The 19,960-nt window shown below is 39.7% G+C and overlaps 1 protein-coding gene across 16 annotated transcripts in view; it reads right to left on the bottom strand.

The window, feature by feature from the left end:
- Positions 1-19,960, bottom strand: part of CHL1 (cell adhesion molecule L1 like) — a 365,024-nt gene that overhangs the window by 135,471 nt on the left and 209,593 nt on the right. For all 16 annotated transcript variants that reach the window (XM_061618586.1, XM_061618580.1, XM_061618578.1 and 13 more), the window contains 2 exons: positions 5,400-5,581; positions 2,257-2,362 (listed from right to left, as the gene is read on the bottom strand). In XM_061618586.1, the coding sequence (XP_061474570.1) occupies positions 2,257-2,362; positions 5,400-5,490 (197 nt within the window). In that variant the 5' untranslated portion in view covers positions 5,491-5,581. The remainder of the gene's footprint in view (positions 1-2,256; positions 2,363-5,399; positions 5,582-19,960) is intronic.

Genomic DNA, 19,960 nt, shown 5'->3' on the forward strand with positions numbered 1-19,960 from the left:
TCCCTGCACATAGAAAAACAGTCTGTTGGGAAGCAAACTAGACTGAAAACTTTTTGATACATTAGTTCTTTATGTGTAAGACGGGGAAGGGGATGAAAACTTGGATAAACACCATTGGGGATTTGTGGCTGTTCATTGAGAGAGCTCACAACATCACAAAAGGCTTCACAAGAGCTCACAAGCAATGTTCACAAATCTCCCCCGCTGCAAGTGAGACATTGTTCCTCCCTTGATTTTAATAGGTAATTGTAGTAGGCTGCAAGCTCAGAAATGGCTGAGAGGAGGGATTTGTGACCCACTGCTAAAGACCCTCTTTCCTCCAGGATTTCTTCAAATATGAATCCAGATATCCTTAACAGAAGACTGTCACCACAACATCCTAAGATCAGTAGTCAGTTGTGGGTTTCTAATAGGAAGGATGTGAAGCTATACTCTCTAAGAGGTGAAAGAAAATGAGAAAAAAAGATGAGGTGGAAGATAAATCAGACAGAAAATTGCTCTACAGTAATGGTCTGTGTTTTATCAGGTCTGAGTCTCTGAAAAGTCAGATCAGGAGAATAATAGGTTTTCCTTCATCACCCTAGAGAATGTTACATCTCTGTTCACAATTACTGTAGTTTTATTAACACTGTATGTTAAAATCTGCTTACGCTGTGGATGACTGAATTTGTAATCCTCATAATATGCAAACAGTGTCATAACATTATACTATATTTCATTGTTATAAATGATTTTAATAAGTTTGCAGAAACAATCTCATTGTTGGAATTTTCCTAAGACCTCCTATTATAAAGGCTGTGTGTATGTGCATACTCATGTGCGTGTGTACACATGCAAAAGACAAAACCATGCAAAAGGCATATAGACAGCTGCCACAATCTGATTGCTATTATACACTTCATATAATTTGCTAAGGGTGCACACAGTAAATCACAGCATTATGCTTGCAGTAGCCACCAGGTCTTTCCCAAATAGGAAACTCAGGGGTGATTCAAACAATCTCAGCCTAACACACCATGATTTATTAAGCCAAGAATGTATGTCATGCCCATGTTCTGCCCTCTCCTCTCATGCACTGGCTTTGGCACTTCTATAATGGTTTGTTTAAACCACAATTCCCATTACATTCAAACCAGAAACCGGTGGTTTATTCTCTCACTAGTACAAAACAGAACATGAAATTGGGATCAGTGACAAGATTATGCAAACATCAACAGTGTTTATTAAGCTAAGGTTGTTCTGTCTGAATTGGCTCAGTGCGCCAGGGCCAGTGACAATTGGAACAAGAGCGGGATAGTGTGGTGGAAGGGATTAGACACAACACATCTCATTGCTGATCCAATAAAAAATGGAACTATGCTTTTAAGCTTGAAAAACAGTCAAGAGATCTGACAGCACTTTGTTGTTGTTGTTATGTGCCTTCAAGTCGATTGCGACTTATGGCGACCCTATGAATCAATGACCTCCAAGAGCATCTGCCATGAAGCACCCTGTTCAGATCTTGTAAGTTTAGGTCTGTGGCTTCCTTTATGGAATTAATCCATCTCTTTTTCTACTCCCTTCCTCTTTTTCTACTTCCTTCTGTTTTTCCCAGCATTATTGTCTTTTCTAGTGAATCCTGTTTTCTCATGATGTGTCCAAAGTAGGATAACCTCAGTTTCATCATTTTAGCTTCTAGTGACAGTTTTGGTTTAATTTGTTCTAACACCCAGTTATTTCTCTTTTTCACAGTCCATGGTATGCGCAAAGCTCTCCTCCAGCACCACATTTCAAATGAGTTGATTTTTCTCTTATCCGCTTTTTTCACTGTCCAACTTTCACATCCATACATAGAGATCGGGAATACCATGGTCTGAATGATCCTGACTTTGGTGTTCAGTAATGACAGCACTACTTGAAAGCAATAAATTTCCCACAAATGGTGCAGTGCAGAGTAGGGGGAAAAATTCCTGCAAGTATAGGCTAACTCTGCCTGCAAGCCAAAATTTCCATCTTGGCCCCAAAGTGCTTGCAAAATTGCACTGCACTACAGGGAAGGAGGGCAGACACCAAAGAACTAAAGAGGCTGGGCCAAGAGTCATTATAAGCTTTTTACCTCACGCCCCACCCCTCAGATCCACATTGGTGTAACATGTATGCACACTATAGTAACATGCCTCGTCTTGCCTCCACTGGTGCCTTCAAATTCTCTCCCACCCACACTTCAGCAGGCAGGGAGCACATTACTATTCGCTCCTACAGGTTTTGCAAACTTACTTTGGATGTGGATTCCCTTTAGCTTCACACTTGATTGTAAACTCTTCATCAAAAGGGAATGCAACTTGATCAGTTGGTTGTTCTGTGATTGTTGGGAGCTGTGGTACTGAAACAGAAATAGGGCATATGGTCAAATAAAGCACATGGAAAGAACAACCCATATACATCCATATACCAATCACAATTAGAGAATTCTTACAGTTCTATTTAAACATATGTTGATACAACTATTTTTGGGGGGGGGGAGGACCAAGAACTGCATTGGAATATTGAGGATTCCTTCTATCCCACCTAATCACTGATTTATTTGCAGGACTCACTGTTAGTGATACCCCATGGCTCAGATGCATGGTTCATATCCACCAGGAACCAGTACCGTGGGCCCAATTATGTGGAACTCCCTCCCAGCTGAGATTCAGCAGGCCACCTCCCTCCTGAGCTCCAGGTACTTGGTGAAGACTTTTTTTAAAATTTCAGCAGGCATTTTCAGTAAGGTTTTCTGATTTTATGATTAATTTTAACTGATTATCTTTTGTATCTCTTCTGCAACTCCACTGCACATCTCTAAGAAACTCAAGTGTTAAGCAGTAGATAAACTGTTGAAATAAATAGAGTATGAATACTGGTGGACAACTAAGATCCATTTTACACATTAGAAGTGGTGGATCAGTACTGGAATTCACAAAGATGGAATTCCTTAAACATCCCTATAAATAATACAAGCCAAGACCTATTTCTTTTAGTTTGCCATATAGCTCCAAGGAACTCAGTAGGAACAAGTAACTAGAGTTAAATGAAACAAGACACTGTAGTATAAAGCCTATTTCCATTATTACAGGGGGTGTAAATTTTCTTCTTCATTCTGTTATATTCTTATATTATATGCACATTAACTGTAATTTACTTTTTTTTAAAAAAACACCTACAAATAAAGCCATTATTGGTTTTTAAACATATAGATATTTAAACAAGAGATAGTATTACCTGACCTAAGTCCCCCTATTACTCAGGATACCATCATAAATCCCTCAGTTACCATCATCATTCAGAACCATGTGCTCTCAATGGTAGGATGACTGGGCCTCACTACTATGCAAATCATCTAATTTCATGGATTTACTTTTTTTTATTACCCTGAAGAAATTAAAGTGTTGTGAATCTCCACATAACCAAACTATAAAAATGGAAATTGTGCCCTGAAGAGTAATTGACCATAATAGAATTACCGCTTTGTTATAAATTACAGGGATGAATATTAGGGTACTGGCTAGAAACACTTTAAGTCCAGTGAACCAGAAAACTCATGGAATGTGGTATCTTGCTGCACCATATGGTATCTCATCTTCTACACCTCCAATGGCACTATGCTTTGCCCAGCTTGTTTAGAGCCAAACATAATTCATGTTTATTAAAACCATAAAAAGCTTCATTAACAGAAATTAAGAATCAAATGGATACGTAGGGTCAAAGAAAAGTCAAATAGTCTGGGAATAGGTAGGCTAGAATTCCAAATATGTGGTTTATCAGGGAATTTGAATGTGATCTGGAAAAAAAAATCATTCTCTTAGCGACTGAAGACCGAAAAAAATAATTCGTTCTTCAGAATCATATTCGAATTACCTGCTGAAACTGTTCTCTGTAAAACAGAGCTACATTTTTTCTATTCTCAGTGGTTGTATACATTACAAGAGTGCACTCTGAATCTAAGTATGGCACTGTGAATCAAAATTATACAGAACAGCACTCCCCAACCTATGATACGTGTGTCTTGCAGCTTTGCCACCGCTCAGTAGCTGGGATGGAGCATGACTCTGATATGAGGTGCTTACTAGCAAGGCCCTCACGCTTGGGGAGGAATATTGAACCATTAAATGAAAGCACACATGTCTCCTTTTAGCAGTGATTTGGAAGACAGGAACCTGCCCACTCACTTCAACATGGTGCAGTGCTGGAATAGCTGGTCACAGTGAGAGTCCAACAGAAATGTTTGCCTGAATGTCCAGGGGATGTGGTTTGTTACTCCTTCTCAGTATGGCTGGTTGTTCAGGTTGTGGTAATTTGTTTGGATTAATTTGGCCAAGTATGTAAATAATTGAATCACAACATGCAGGCTCACAGTGGGTAGGAACAGATGATAAGTATGCTGGTGAATATTCTGAGGCATTTTAGTGGAGATACAACAAAATATGGTAAACTAGGGGAGGGTTTCTTACTTCCAACTCACTTCTCCCCCCCCCCAAGAAAATTGAGGCTCCAAGTTCTGACTCAGAGCTCAGCCGTACCAGAGACTGACAACAACACAAAACCTAACAAATGCAATCCATTTCAGGTCAATCCAGGTATATATTGCAAAGGGTCTCAAAAGCTCCCCAAGGAGCTTTTGTCTATTGTGCCCTCTCACCTTCACAAGCAGTAAATACCCTTATTTTTGCAAACCAGACAGGGCATAACAATCACTGGAGTTTCCCAGGTCCTAGACATACATAGCATTTATTTTTCTGACAATTCTTTCTGGGCTGAATGCTCAACATCTGGGTTATATAATTAATTTTTAGCATGCGTATTAACCTTGGATTTTATGTTATATTAGGATACCAAACAAATTTTAAGTGGGTTCACTGTGAAGTGATGAGCTGTCCTATTTTACTGAAGACAGTTGTCTATTTGAAAAGCTATCAGAGGACAGTCCTCTATCTGAAGGCATTCTCTGTCTGAAGGGCTGTCTTGCCCAAGTCCAGTTGAAAGATAAAGAAGTTGTCTATCAACAGTTAGCACCTGGATAGCAGACTGAAGCAGGCACATGTGCCCCATGGTCAGTGAGATTCATTATATTACTATATAAATTATAGTAACCATTTCTAAATTTGCATCCATACATTATGCAAATCTGTGTCCTCTTTTTTTTTTTTTTTGGTGATGCATAAGCGACATGGACGACTATGAGCTATTTGCACATGTTTACTGCTCTGCATGAGCCAATCGAGAGATGAAATCAAACTTACATTTCTATCACATATGAATTCCCAAAAGGCCACACTAGACCTTTTGAGAATTGATATCAAAGCTCAAAGTGGAAACAGCACGTCGGCAGGATTTAATCTGTTCTGTTGTAGGAGAACATTCAGTAAATAGCTACAACTTACCAGAAAGCGGTATTTCAGTAGCTGCTGCCAAACTTAATACAAAGAGAAGCAGGCACACAGTGATCCCTTTTGTGTTTAATGACATCTCCATCTCTTGTCTGTAAACAGGGAGTCCAAACAGATTGAAATGTGTCTTGCGGTTCTCCTCTTTTTCAGCTTAACACAGTCCTGAAGAGTAAAGCCTGCAAAATGCAGCATAAGAGAGAGACACATAAATTCAAGGCATCAGCTCTAATTATGTTAGGAAAATGAAGAAATAGTCAAGATTTATAAGCTGAAACATAAATCATAGCAACATATACATTATAATTTATTATTTCCCTGTCCCCCATCTGATCCCACATTCAGAAAAGGGAAAAAGCAAAGCAACAAAATCAATTACACCACAGAAATCTAATTACTTTTTTTGCTTGCATACACGAGAAAAACATGGCTAAAATTTTTGCCTCATCGGCAATTGTTTCCATTCTTCTTTTTAAATGAAATGCAATTTGGAAAGCAATTACAAAGAATCTAAGTAAGGATTTCTGGACCATGAATAACTTTCTTCATAACTCATACTTTCAACATATTTCATTAGTGCTCTTAAAGCAGGAAAATTCACATCATTTGCTTGTTAGAATCACAATATTAAAAGTCTCGGAGTGCCCCCCCCTCAATAACATTGCAGATGATACATCTACATCAATTTCTTACATTGATATCCTGCCTTCCTTTCATCATGGAGCCCAAAGCAGCATACATGAGATTCCCAGGCAGTTTGCCATCCAGACACCAATCAGACCCAGGCCTGCTTAGCTTCAGCAAGGTGGCCTCCCCATGTTCCTTCAGACCATACCCTGGGTCCATAGGGAAAACACTCCTGCTGGTGTGCCTGCACACAACTGACCTCCCTGCCACCTCTCCCCTCCTGCTGCTGGGAGGCCAGGTGCACAGTAATGTACCTCCCTGGCAACTGTTCCGGTGTAACAGCTCTTGTTATAAACATTTTTTAAAACAATATGCAGGTTTACAGAAAAAGTATTCTGCCTTGTCATTTGCATGTCAGCTAAATATTCCAACACTGTAAGGAAGTACCATTGCCTGACAGTAGTTTTTAGTGTATGTCAAATTTGCTTTGGTAAAATTTGCCTTAGTCATTAAGTTCATTTTGGGCCAGTTGCTCAGCTTTAGACTAATCTACTTTACAGGTTTGTTGTAAGGAAAATATGAGTAACCATCCTGTGCTTGGAAGAAAAACATAATAAAAATGTTATAAACAAGAAAAAGAAAATACAAGCCTGCATTTCATAGCCAACAGCACTGTCAGAAAAAAAAAAACCCAAACTCCAGGAAGAGAAACACTGATGGAAGGTTAGGTGACCATCTACCCTGGTAGAAATTTGCTGGATTGTAATTTGTACTGGAGAGAGCAGACTTACCTTCTGCTTTTATTCTTCAAAGGAAGAAGGCAACCAGCCAGAAAGTGACACTTATAAAGCCCCAGAGAGACAGCAAGAAACAGCTGGCTGACCAGCAATTATTGGGAGGGTGTTACAGGCCATTGGTTTATAACTGGATAGAAATTATGGAGATCGTAGCAGTTTTTTTACTCAACGCCAGAATTAAATGAGTGGGGCTTTGATGGAATTTCATATTCAGCGGCTCCCTCCCTCCTTCTCTTTGCAGTAAAAATCAAAGTTGAAATGGGATTTGAACCACAGCAGATTCAAATGAGATCACAGTATAAGCATGTGTACAGATTTTTAGACCTGGATCAGAGAAACCGGATTCTAAAGCATCGTCCAACCATGAAGCATATTTGGTGATCTTGGGCAAATCATTGTGTATCTATACACCATTAATGAGGAAACTGTGACCCTTCAGATGCTGTTGAACCCCAAGTCCCTCCAGCAACAGCCAGTATGGCCAAAGGTTAAGGATGATGAACTGGAATCCAACAAAATCTGGAGAGCTACAGGATTCCTGTACCCTATAGACTCACAGTCAGCTACAGTAACCAGGCAGTACAGGGAATGCCTACAACTCATGGACAAGCAGCTCCTTCATACGCAACTGGTGCTTGTCTGGGCCAGCCCCTCCGTTCTGGCACCAGATTCCTTTCTCACCTCATGAGAACAGGTGCTCCTGTTCCTGCTAAATCCATCTTGCCTTGCTGCATCTCAAGTCTCTTTATGCCGATATATCTGAGATCACTGATTAATGCCATTTCCCCCTTGCTTCCTCATGATGGTACTTGATGTATTTGACTCATTACAGAAGCAAAAATTAAGATTGTGCAGGCATGCACATGCTCTTATGTGACTTGTGTGTGACTGGCAGTTGCCCTCCTGGTACATGGACAGTCAGCAGCTGCCCAATAATGCAGACACCAGTCCTGTTAATGCTAACATACGCACATAGTGGAATAATCCATAAACTGCTGCCCTGAGCTCGACAGGGAAAAGATTAGGCAATAATGTACATCCCACATACTGAAATGAAGTTTTATACAGCAACAACTAAGCAACAACTTTTAGTTCATCAGCGCAGCAGGATCCTTGAAAACCTTATTCCTTTTTAGAACATTTTTCTTTCTTTTTTTCTTCCAAAAGCAACATATATTTCAATATAAGTTTTAAATGAGATTGCACTCACTAACTGGTCTGTTGTGGGATTTGCCTTTGACTCCCACGCTTTTGAGCAGCATCAAACAGGTCCCATCTATCAGCTCAATCTGACAGAAAACCTTTTTCACCATTTTTAAAAAGCTTCTTGCACAATTATACCCAAGCAGCAGTAAATTCCATACTGTTCCAGGGATGTGTTTCACCTATGATTATCTTAGTATTTAGTGTAGCTTTGAATTGCAGCATTACATCAAATGGTATGCAACTTTATGTTCCCAAGCATAACAGGGTAATTGTGATGTTGTGACATTTTTCTGCAGTTTGAGAGACATTTCAAACATCCCCTTTCCTCCACAGAATTTACTCCAATCAATGTGATTTGATCTTCAGGAATCCACTCATAGTTTTAGAGCTCAACAAAATAAAATGAAAGTTGAGACTGTGAATGGTTTTCCCCAAACCAGAACATTCCCCTATACTTGTCAGTAACATGGGAGTCTGGATGGAAAGAGGGTTAACACTTTGATTATCAGTGCATGCAGGGCTGGAGTCAGGGAACTGCATCACTGGACACCTGCTAAGGTCCAAGTCACAGGATGGGATCTGCTGCCAACCTCTGGAGACCTTTGCCACCTGCTGCTCTTCCTAACTGTTGCTGCTTGCTCATATGTCCTTTCTGATGGCACCGACTTCTACCTGCCTTGCCTCCTCCATCTGTTGGTGCAAATTGGGCTCAGAGGGAAAGGGCAAGAAAATGAACCCTTATGACAGTAATAAGGACAAGGTGGATCTACTCAGGACACGATCCAGATCCAGATCCAGAGTTAGCTAAAATCTGGAGCCAGCACTGGTTGCATACATGTTCATGGAATATGTTGTACGTCTGATCATTTATGGTGTCAGTTATGCTGTAGTTCATGGTAATTATAAATCTGGCCTTGGAAAGTTTACTGTGGCAGTCTGCACTTATTAGGATGTCTGCTGAGCCTTTTCTGAAGTGTTTTATGAAGTTGTTTGTATAATATAGCCTACACTGGAGAGGGGAACTTGTAGCATTAAATCAGCAAAGGTCACCAATTCCAGTAAAAATGTCTCCTTTCCTGGCAAAATAATATTAGTAATGCAAGGAATGTATTACTCTTTCTTTTCTGTATTTTCCTGTTTTCTCAGCTGAATGTTTTTAAAAAGCAGATCCCTTGAATTCACTGTGGATAATTACCCGTAACTCCTTATCTACAATTCATTATTTACTGTACCCTTAATAAATAGCTCGTTTATTTAATGAGGATAGCTCGTTTATTTAATGAGGTGCCCTTTACTTGTAGCCTGCCAATTTTACAAAATATGCCAGTTTATTAGGAACCATGTAGTTCTTGATTCCTGTATTGTACATCATTTTTTCCTGGAACACATAGTAAGAAATATTGGACAACCAAATAGGATAGAAAATATTACAATTCAATTTATCTCTTCAAGCTCCTCAGCAATTTTCCTTACATGTAATTTCTGTATTAAAATTCTGTATTAAATTTCTGTATTAAAAATACCTTATAAATTCTAACAGCATGACAAGCCAAAATCTCAGATTACAGTTTTGGTGCTGGGAAGCCAAATTATATTGCAGCATTAAATATAGCCACCATCTAAGATATTTGTCTTGTTGCTATCCCAATGCTAATAAAAAACACAACTCTCAGAGCTAGATCTTGTAAATTTTTATAGAGTGCAGCAAGCAATAATGAAATAATTGGATTTCCACAAGTTTGGTAATAGTTAATATTGCAGGTGACCTTTATTTTAGCTAAATTCAGGTTTAATTTACCAGTGACTTATATGTTAAAAGGTTGCTACGTAAAAGTCATTGGGAATTAGAAATTAGAGCTTCAGGGCTACCCCTAATGATACAATGACTAAAATAATTTTCTAGTTTCAGGAATTAAATATGCTAAATAATTCTCTACATAATAAGTGGAGATGTGTGGATACTGTTCTGTGTGACCACTAATAAACTGTATTCACTGCTATATTGTGCTGACATGACAAGAGCCAGAATTAAATAGCTCTGGTAAGTATGGTCTTAGCTGAGGAGCAGAAGACCATTACTGTCAATGGAAAAGCAAAACAGGATTTACTGATAAGACATCCAAAGTACCTTCCCTACTCCTCCTCATGCAGAAAATCCAGACTATGGATGTGTTCACACATAATGCTAAATCATGGTTTGTTTAATAGAGCACAAGTCATCTAATAGATGAGCAAACAAGTCACGGCTTGTTTCCCCAAAGTTTTGTTTGTCTCATGCCTGTACAGCTTGACAAGCATTTGGGGTGGCTAAGCAAGCCATGATTAAGCAAGGGTGTTTGGTTCAGACATAAACACCAAACTGTAGTTAAAACAATTCATGATTTGTAAGCCAACAACAAACCATGGCTTCATATCAATAAACATCATGGTGTGTTGGCAGAAAACAAACCATGGTTTAGGGAGCTGTCCAACTTGAGTTTATGCTAGGCTGGGGGAAGCTGGATGTGGTGGACCCCTAGCTGAGCTGGCAGGCTCCCAGTGCTGACAGACTACTCCGGGCTCCACCAGCAGAAACCCCCCATCCTGGCTGAGCTGAAGTGCTGGGAGCCTGCCAGCACTGCTGGGGGTCTGCCAGAGACAGCCAGCCCAGCAGATGGAGATGTTGGAAGCTGGCACTAGCTCTGAAAGGGGGTGTTCCAGGGGTGTGGTGCGGGAGGAGCTGTGGGGGAGGAGCTGCAGGGAGGACTTACACAGCATCTAAGTCCCCTCAGAGTGCTCCCACAAGTACCAATCCAGCCTGAAGTTCTGCCAGCAAAAAGGCTGGCACAATAACATTACTCCAATGGTGGCCTACAGGACGTGCTGACTCCCTGGAGGCCTGTTCATGGGAGCCAGTACTTCCCTTCTGGCTCCCACGCACAGCTCCCAATGCAGCCTGCATTCAGCCAGACCGGCAGCTCCTGAGAGGCAAGGGGGTGATGGAGCAAGAATGCAAGATGGTGGAGAGAGTAGATTCCTGGAGCTATGATATGGTTTATTCATTCAGATTGAAAGCAGGATGGAGAAAGATTAATGTGCTTTAAGGTAAGGTCTAAAAACAATTCCAGTCCATCAAGGCACCCATCAAGATATGATCTCATTCACTCATTTTTGGTTTCAGTTGGAAAGAGGGCCACTACAGTTGTAGGAGGACACAGCAACTTTGTAATCAAAAGTTTCAGTAAAAGATACTGTTCTCAGAAGGTGAGATGGGCCTCCTTTGCGAAACATTGACCTTTGCCAAGATCCTTCTATATCCTTGCTGTAATAAGTTAAGAGGTTCACTCTTAAGAAGATCACACCAATAAGAAGTTTATTGCTAAACAGGAAATAACTATAAACAGCTTTGATTGGAGCTTTTATGTCAGTCTGCTCTTGGTTCCACTCTCTCCTCTAAAGGTCACTCCCAATCTATCTTCCATCTCTATGCACCTTGTGAGAAAATGTATCTAAATTGCAATAGTCACTACATTTTGCCAGTGTATGTCTGGATTTGATTAAGATGGGAGTCAATCAATATTCCCATTCCCATGTGACCCCACATGCAATATAGAACACTCTGTGTCTTTTTTATTAAGTGCGAAGACCAATGGAGGCATCCCTCTATATTACACAAGCTCTTTGTATTGCTTGGTTTATTTATTTATTTATTTATTTATTATACTTGTATACCGCCCCATAGCCGAAGCTCTCTGGGCGGTTTACAGTAACTAAAAACAAATACAATTTAAGATACATCTTTTAAAAAATAATTTAAAACACAATTTAAAAATTTAAAACAATATAAAACACATGCTAAAATGCCTGGGAGAAGAGGAAAGTCTTGACCTGGTGCCGAAAAGATAACAGTGTTGGCGCCAGGCACACCTCGTCAGAGAGATCATTCCATAATTTGGGGGCCACCACTGAGAAGGCCATCTCCCTTGTTGCCTTTCTCCAAGCTTCCCTAGGAGTAGGCACCCGAAGGAGGGCCTTTGATCTTGACCGTAGTGTACGGGTGGGTTCGTATCGGGAGAGGTGTTCCATCAGGTAGTGTGGTCCCAAGCCGTTCCCTTTTCCAGAAGCCATAAAGCATTGTTAGACCTCGCATTCTGGACCTGAAGTTATCCACCACTCCTACCCTTGCTGCCACTGGCTCTGTACCTGCAGTGGCAGGCAACTGAAGTACTGTACAGTCTCATTATAACTCTGTTCTTAGATTGAGAACATGGCTGGTTCTAAAGGGCAGCCAGGTGAGTCAGGAGCCGCTGATCACAGGACAGGAGGAGCTTCCGAGCCGCCTGCCATCCCCCTGCTTCACCTACCTTTCTCTCTGTTTTTTGCAGTGCACGCAAGGTTGCCATCAATCAAGATGGTGGCCGAGGTTTCTGTAAAGGGCTGAAGCCTCTGCCGCCATCTTGGTGAGCACAGCTGCAAAAAACAGCAGAGAAAGGTAGGTGAAGTGGGGGGATAGCGGGGGGATGGCAGGCGGCTTGGAAGCTCCTGTCCTGCGATCTGCACTCCTGCGGAAGGGGAGCGGAGGGGCCCGGGGCAGGCTGGTGCCCAAGGGCCCCAGCATGCCTGGAGCCAGCCCTGATTGAGAATATGATTTGTCTTCAGAATAGGCATTTAGACCAATGTCACATTAAAATATCAGAAATGAGACAGTGCATGCCAAACAACTGCCATGTAAAAGCCACTTTCTGAGTTCAGGCCATCATGACATTGGGGCTCTTCAATGGGTCAAATAGAGGAGCGCTCTCTGTTGTCTTTTCGGTGTCTTTTGAAGACTTTCTTCTTTTAACCAATCTTCTAAATGGAGTTTTCTTTATCCCTGTCATACTGAATTTGAAATAGTTTTATGTAATTGTTTTAACTGTTTTATATGTGTAATTGTTTTTAATTGTTTTTATATGTGCAATTGTTCTGTGTGTGTGTGTGTGTGTGTGTGTCTGTCTGTCTGTCTGTCTTTCTGTCTGTCTGTCTGTCTGTCTCTCTCTCTGTGTGTTTGGTTGTATTGTGAAATCACTTTGAGATGCTTCATAGAAAGCAATTCATAAATGAAATGAAATAAATAAATGTATAAATAATATGTTTCCCTCTACCACTGCAGTATCCTTTGTGTAAAAAAAAAAAAAGGCATTTCTGATGAGAAGGAGAAAACTACCCAGTCTGCATGGATATCACTGCATAGGAACAGCTTGCTGTATAGAAGCAGCCAGCATGGGAAGCAATTTAAGATGTTCTCTCAACTCAACATGGTGGCTGAATTGTGTGTGCCCTGGCCCTAATTTCATGTGTCTAACTATTCTTGTATTGAAGTCACACATTGGTCTGAATGCCAATCCTACTGAGAAGCCAGATGTCCTATCAAAGAATAACATGTCTAACTTGCATCTTTTAGTCAAATAAATTGGAGACCAGGTGGCTAAATTAGATAGGACAGTAATATAATGAGTAGTTTTATATCTTTAAATAAATAATTAAAATCTATAAAACATGAGCTTGTGATATAATTTATTTGCCCTCAACTCGTGAGGGGGAAAATGGATATCCTATCTTTAGCAGTACTAATAACGTAAGGTACACTATTTTTCTTAACTTTGTGCAAGTTGCTCTGCACTTTGAGTTTGTATTTATTTGGAGTATACTGTTGTGGACGGCACAATACTCTTGACATCACAACCTTGCTAATGTAATGCAGGTTTTTAGGGTTGTGTTCCACCTAGCGCTAAGGATATCATTCCATCAGCACAAGCATTTCTGTTTGTCTGATGGAAAGATCTTCCCTCTCCTCCCCCTGCATGCTGTTCTGGGGGTTCTCCTGACTCTCAAGAGCAGATTTGGGGGGCACAGGGGAGGAAAGGCAGAAGGTCCTGTTACACTAAAGGGAATCTTTGTGCTGGCAATGAGTTAGTTGAATACAGCCCTTAAATTCTAAATTTTAGAATTTCTAAATGAATGAACTGCACTTTGACAATAAGAATGGGTCACAAGAGTATGAAAATGGGCATTTGCAGAAGCAGAGAATTGCACATTGTGAAGCTACTATTTCACAAATGTTTCGGTGAAACATTCCATCGCAGCACATGGAAGTGGCTTTGCCTCACTTTCACAGTAATCAATCATCCTTTGACATAAAACAAACATTTATCTGTTTTCTCTGGCAAGTATTAGAAGGTATGTTGGACTTATTTCCACCCACCTAAAGAAGGATGAATATATACCTGTTTTCCTGCTCTCAAAGTACTCCAAGGCCAATTGTAAGAACTGCCTTGTAACTAAATACAACTACTTAGTATGAAACATTAAAGCTGGTTAAATATTGGAAGTATGCTATGCCAGGACCATCATCATCATCATCATCATTTATTACGGTCATAGACCAGATAGTACAAGAATACAAAATACAAAATACAATATCACCATAGAATAAAATAGAAATAAAATGTTAATTAGTATTTTCTAAAATTTATTTAAAATTATTTAAAACTAAACTGATTGGCCCGTATGAAGCTCATTATCAAAAATCACTTAACCATTATTTTCCTACAAGGAATAGCGGCTGTACAAAATTTAGCGACTTTCTCCGTAACTAGTTGCTGTTGATCTCCAAGTAAATACTCCAAGCAGTTTTCCTCACTTCTACCCGGTATGTGATCAAGATCTGTTTTCTAAGATCATAGTAGTAGGGACAACGTAACAACACATGGGCAATTGTTTCAACCTCGTCATCACTGCAAGGACATTTCCTATCACAGTATGGAATTTTATTAAATCTACCATCTAAAAGCGCTGATGGTAGGATGTTCGTTCTTGCGAGGGTAAATGCCTTGCTGTATCTGGGAATAGTAAATTGAGATAAATATGGCATTGGAATTAGTGGTCTTGGATTATGCCTATGTTTTCTAACTTGCATTAAATGTTGTTGGTAGTCTATATCTTTAATTCTTTGTAAAATGTTCATCTTAGCTTTTAAGTAGCCCATTTCTTGGATCACAGAGATAGAAAAACCCATTTTTAGAATTTTATCCATCATCAGCTTCTCCCAGGGGGATTGAAAATTATCTCCCAAGACATGTGGAGAGAGACCGATGGGGTCAAATTTCATTTTTAACCAGGTGGTGATTCGCATCGCCCAAATCTTAGATTCTATAGTTGGTAGACCTGCCTCAAGTCTAAGAATAAAACTAGGGATACAATTAGAGACCGCAAAAATAGTTCTCAAAAAGGAATTTTGTATCGATTCCAAGGCACAAAAATTCTCATACATACTGGCTTGTGCCCCATAGAGTAATTGTGGGATTACATTTGCAGTAAATACTTTGATTGCTGCAATAAAAAGTTGGCCGCCTTTGTTATAAAAGAACGATAGCAGCGCTTTCAATGTTTTTTTTGCATTCCAAACCGTTGCCTTTATCTGCATTTGCCATGATCCAGTCAATTGGAATGTTAGACCTAAGTACTTGACGATATTTACTTATTCGATTAAGTGTCCATTAATTTGCCAACGATGTTTTGGTCTTTTTTTTGAAAATACTAAAACCTTAGTTTTCTCATAGTTGATTGATAAACACTCCCTCGAACAGAATGCAGCTAAAGTTGCTAAAAGGCGTCTGAGACCAATTGGGGTTCTTGCCAACAGAACTATGTTGTCGGCATACAAAAGTATGGATCTAGGATTACCAGCTAGTATCGGGGCATGGGAGGAGATGGAGGCCAAGCAATCTACTATCCCATTAATATATATATTAAATAGTAGTGGAGCTAAAATACATCCCTGTTTGACCCCTTTAAACGTGGGGATGGGATTTGATAAATGGCCCTTGTTGTTACACCTAACCCGCAGGGATGTGTCCATATATAATCCCCGTATCAGTAGTAGCAACCTTTTGTCAATATCCATAGCACTTAGTTTCTCCCAAAGTCTCTCTCGGGAGATAGAGTCAAACGCTGTTTTTAAATCAATGAAAGCTGTATACATCGCAGTATCTGGCTTGGCCGAGTATTTAGTTATTAGATGGTGAAGAACCAGGACCTGGTCAATAGTTGAGCATCCGGTCCTAAAACCTGCTTGTTCGTGGGCCAAAAAATCCCTTTGCTCCACCCAGGCGTTCAATTTATCATACAGATGGGTCACATAGAGTTTACTAATTATATTCAATAGACTTATTGGTCTATAATTGGCTGGATCAGTATGAGAACCTTTTTTGTATATCGGTATGATTATTGCAAGGCCCCACTCTTTAGGTATTTGCATTGAGTTGTTAATATAAGTAAAAAGGGCAGCTAGCGGGGGGGCCACCATTCTGGGTTTGATTTGAACACTACCGCTGGAATGTTGTCACTACCAGGGGCTTTCCTCAACTTAAGTTTGGCTAATAGGTCAAAGACCTCTGCTATAGAAACCGGAGCCCATTTCAGGATTTCATTTTCCATATATTGTATGATACTACTTTTATCAATGTCCTTTTGATATAACCTGGCAAAGTAATTTTCCCAAGTAGCTGGAGGAATATGGCAGTCTAGGTTGAGTGAAGACTTTGGCCAGTTATACGATACAAGTCTCCAGAATAAAGTAGAATTTTTTAACTTGGAAGCATGTAATAAACGTAGCCAAGTTTTATTCAATTCTATTTTCTTTTTCCTTTTAAGCACATGCTTATATTGTTTCCTTGCCGCACAATAAATTGATAGATGTTCAGTTGATCTATTTGCTTTATAAACTTTGTATGTTGATATTAAATGTTTTTTATTGTCACTGCATTCTTGGTCAAGCCATGATTTTGAATTTTGGGGGGCACTTTTCCTGTTAGGATTGGAAGTTACTAGGAGTGAATTTTGAAGAGAAATTACTAGTTGATGGAAGTAGGGAAGTGGATCCTCAGTATAAGCTGCTGCAATAATTGATTCTTTTAACACTAAAGTATCTGGAGAGTTTGACCATACATTTATTTCTTTTTCTACTTTAGGTATCCATCTCACCCTTCCCGGTCGAATGTCTACATCTATTTTGGTAAAGGTCTGATATCCTAGTAGTAAGGGGATTACGCTACAGTTTAAAACTATGTTTAGAGGACGGTGGTCACTCTCCGGGCGATCTTCCATCTTAAAACTATCCACTAATTGAAACAGCTTCTGCGATACAAAGGCTAGGTCGATTTGAGATGCTCCTCTTGATGTAAGGTAAGTAAATTCCCCTTCTAAGTCCCCCCAAGTACGACCATTTAAAAGTATTAAATTTAATTTAGTTAGCCCTTGCATCAAGGAAATGCCAGTGTAGTTTAGGCCACTATCTCTCGATTGTCTTGTGGGGATATTGAGAAGACCTTCTATTGGGGGAGCAATCATTTGATCTTTACTATATAAAGCTATGTCAGACGAGCCTAATCTAGCGTTAAAATCTCCGGCAACTATCAATGAGGCTTCCGGATATATTGCGGTTAGATTCTCTAAATATCCTTCCAAACTTAGTACTTTATCAATGGCAGCTTTTTTATCTTGACTCGCGGTAAGTATACATTGACAAGTAGTAAGGAGTAAGAAGGAGGTTTTATAATTATAGCTACTGCTAGATTTGGCAAGGAGTCGAGCTTTATGATTTCAGCGTTGATTTTAGTTGATACAAATATACAATTACCACCTTTTAGACGACCACCTCTGGTACTTTGGCTAGCATCTAAATGGAAAGGAGCGTAACCATCTAGGTATAACTCACCCATTACCCAGGTTTCTTGTAAAAAAATGATATCAAATTGTGCTAGAAAAGCATTGGTATAAGGATCTAAGTCATTGTTCCTCCACCCTGCAATATTCCAAGAGGCGATCTTTAATTGTTGTAAGTTTGGGGAGGGTCTTTGTCAAATTTTGACAGATTGAAGATCAGGTAGATCCCCAGGTGATATTTCTTCCCCGGTCTTCGATTGCAGGGAATGCATATTGCAAGATTGTTCCAAAGAGCTAGTCATTAATAAGACTTGCGTGCTTGTTTTTTGTCTGGAGTTCCCCTCTATTAATATTTCACAAGTATCCTTGATCTCCTTTTCAGTGTAGTACGGGACAAGTGGCTTTATTATATCTGTAGGCTCTACTTTTGCTCATCCGCTCGAGCTGCTGTTGCAGGAATCGTCGGTTTGTCCCTTTTTTTTCTCTTTTAGAGTAGTCAATAATTTTTCGAGACTAGTCAAAATTTCCATTTGTGCTTCTATTGAAAGCGCAGTATACGATTCCAGTAGGTGTTGTTCTTCTGGGATGTAAAACATTTCTTCCTCATTTGGAGCGGACATGGAGTTATTTCTTTCATGGGTTTCTTGTGTCTTCTCAGTATATATAGTTACATCCCTGGAAGTTACCATCTGAGAGTCCTGTTTCCTTGTCTCCACCATCATTTCTAGAGGTCGCGATTTAATTCCATTTGGTACAGATGCTAATAAACTTTGTATCGGAGCAACATTTTCAAAAACCCTATGGAGCATTAGGTTCTGCGGTAGGAGTAGATTTCTATTTCCATACAGAAGACTAGCTATTTTTTTATCGTGGAATGTGACTATTGCTCTTGCTTCCACATAATTATAAAAAAGATATTCTATCGAAGCAACTTCCATACACCAATCTATTCCAGGTATAATATGTTCAATTATGGATTGGAGGTGGCTCCTCCTTTGAAATTGAGTTAAAGCTCCTTTAGGCTTAGGATAGTTTATTATAGCCACTTTCACATTGCTTAGGACCAATTCCCATGCTCTAATTTTGTGAGCCTCAGCCAATTTGAAATTATCCGAGTTCTTTTTTAATTGTTGTGGTTGAAATTTAATATAGTTGGATGAAGAAAGATGTGAAGTTAGGGTATTGTTCTCCTGCTTTGAGAGATCTTGCTCAGTGGATTTATTATCTTGCCTCATTTGCTCCTAAGTGGTTGAGTTTTTCTTCTTTTTCGTCTTTGTTCTCCTAGATTTCCTCTTTCTCCTCTCTTTTCCTTTGCTGAATGTCTTCGGAGTATCCATTAACTTAAAAAGTTTATCAAATCTCATACAAGGTTGATGTCGGACTCTACAAGATTTAATATTTTTACTCTTCTTAGATTGCTTGGCTGCCTGTAGACTCTTCTTTTTGACTGCCGGAGTAGGGGAGAGTTTCAAGTGGGAAGTTTGGCAAGCTTGCGAATTTGTGTTTAAGCATGTTATCACTTCTTTATGGTAGCATTCTTTCTTAATAATTATATCTGTTAGTGTAGAAAGTAGTGAGTTCGACTCAGCAACAAATTTGGAAATTTGGGTTAGGGATTGTGTCACCACTTGACACCAATTTTCATTGATCACATTAGGTTGATGTTTATTCGAATCGAAGTCTTTTGTCTCTTCCTGGAATTGCCTAAATTCTGAGGGATTGGTTTTGAGCTCTTCATAGATAAATGAGGATTCAAGGGGGGGCATTGAACTGAAATCACTTAAAACTGAGACATTAATTTCCTTCCCCTGCACCACTAACTCAAAGATCGCACCTTCCTCTACAGCTGCTATTAGTTCCTGAGCCAAATTTGGCCCTATCGGGTCCTCGGCATTTAACATCCACATCAGGGCGTTATTTAACGTCCAATCATTGTTACTGTTCTCATATATTATTGTAGCTTCTGCCCCCTTCCTAGGCCTTGCTTCCTTTGTTGTCTCTTTTGGACTATAATAATGTGTTATCTTAGTCTGCGTTCCTTTATTTTGGGAGACATATATATCAGTACACAGTTCTATCCCAAGTTCTTTGTATTTTTTTTCTAGTGAAAACCATCCTGTTAGATTGATGTTTGGGTTTCAATTGTAGCTGTCTTGGCGCTTTAACACCTTCTAAAGATAACACAGCCTAGGCGGAGGCAAGCTTCAAAGGGTAAGAGCAGCAATTTGTTTAAGTTTGTAGTCG

Source organism: Rhineura floridana, chromosome 3 (assembly GCF_030035675.1).
Source record: "Rhineura floridana isolate rRhiFlo1 chromosome 3, rRhiFlo1.hap2, whole genome shotgun sequence".
Lineage (NCBI taxonomy): Eukaryota > Metazoa > Chordata > Lepidosauria > Squamata > Rhineuridae > Rhineura > Rhineura floridana.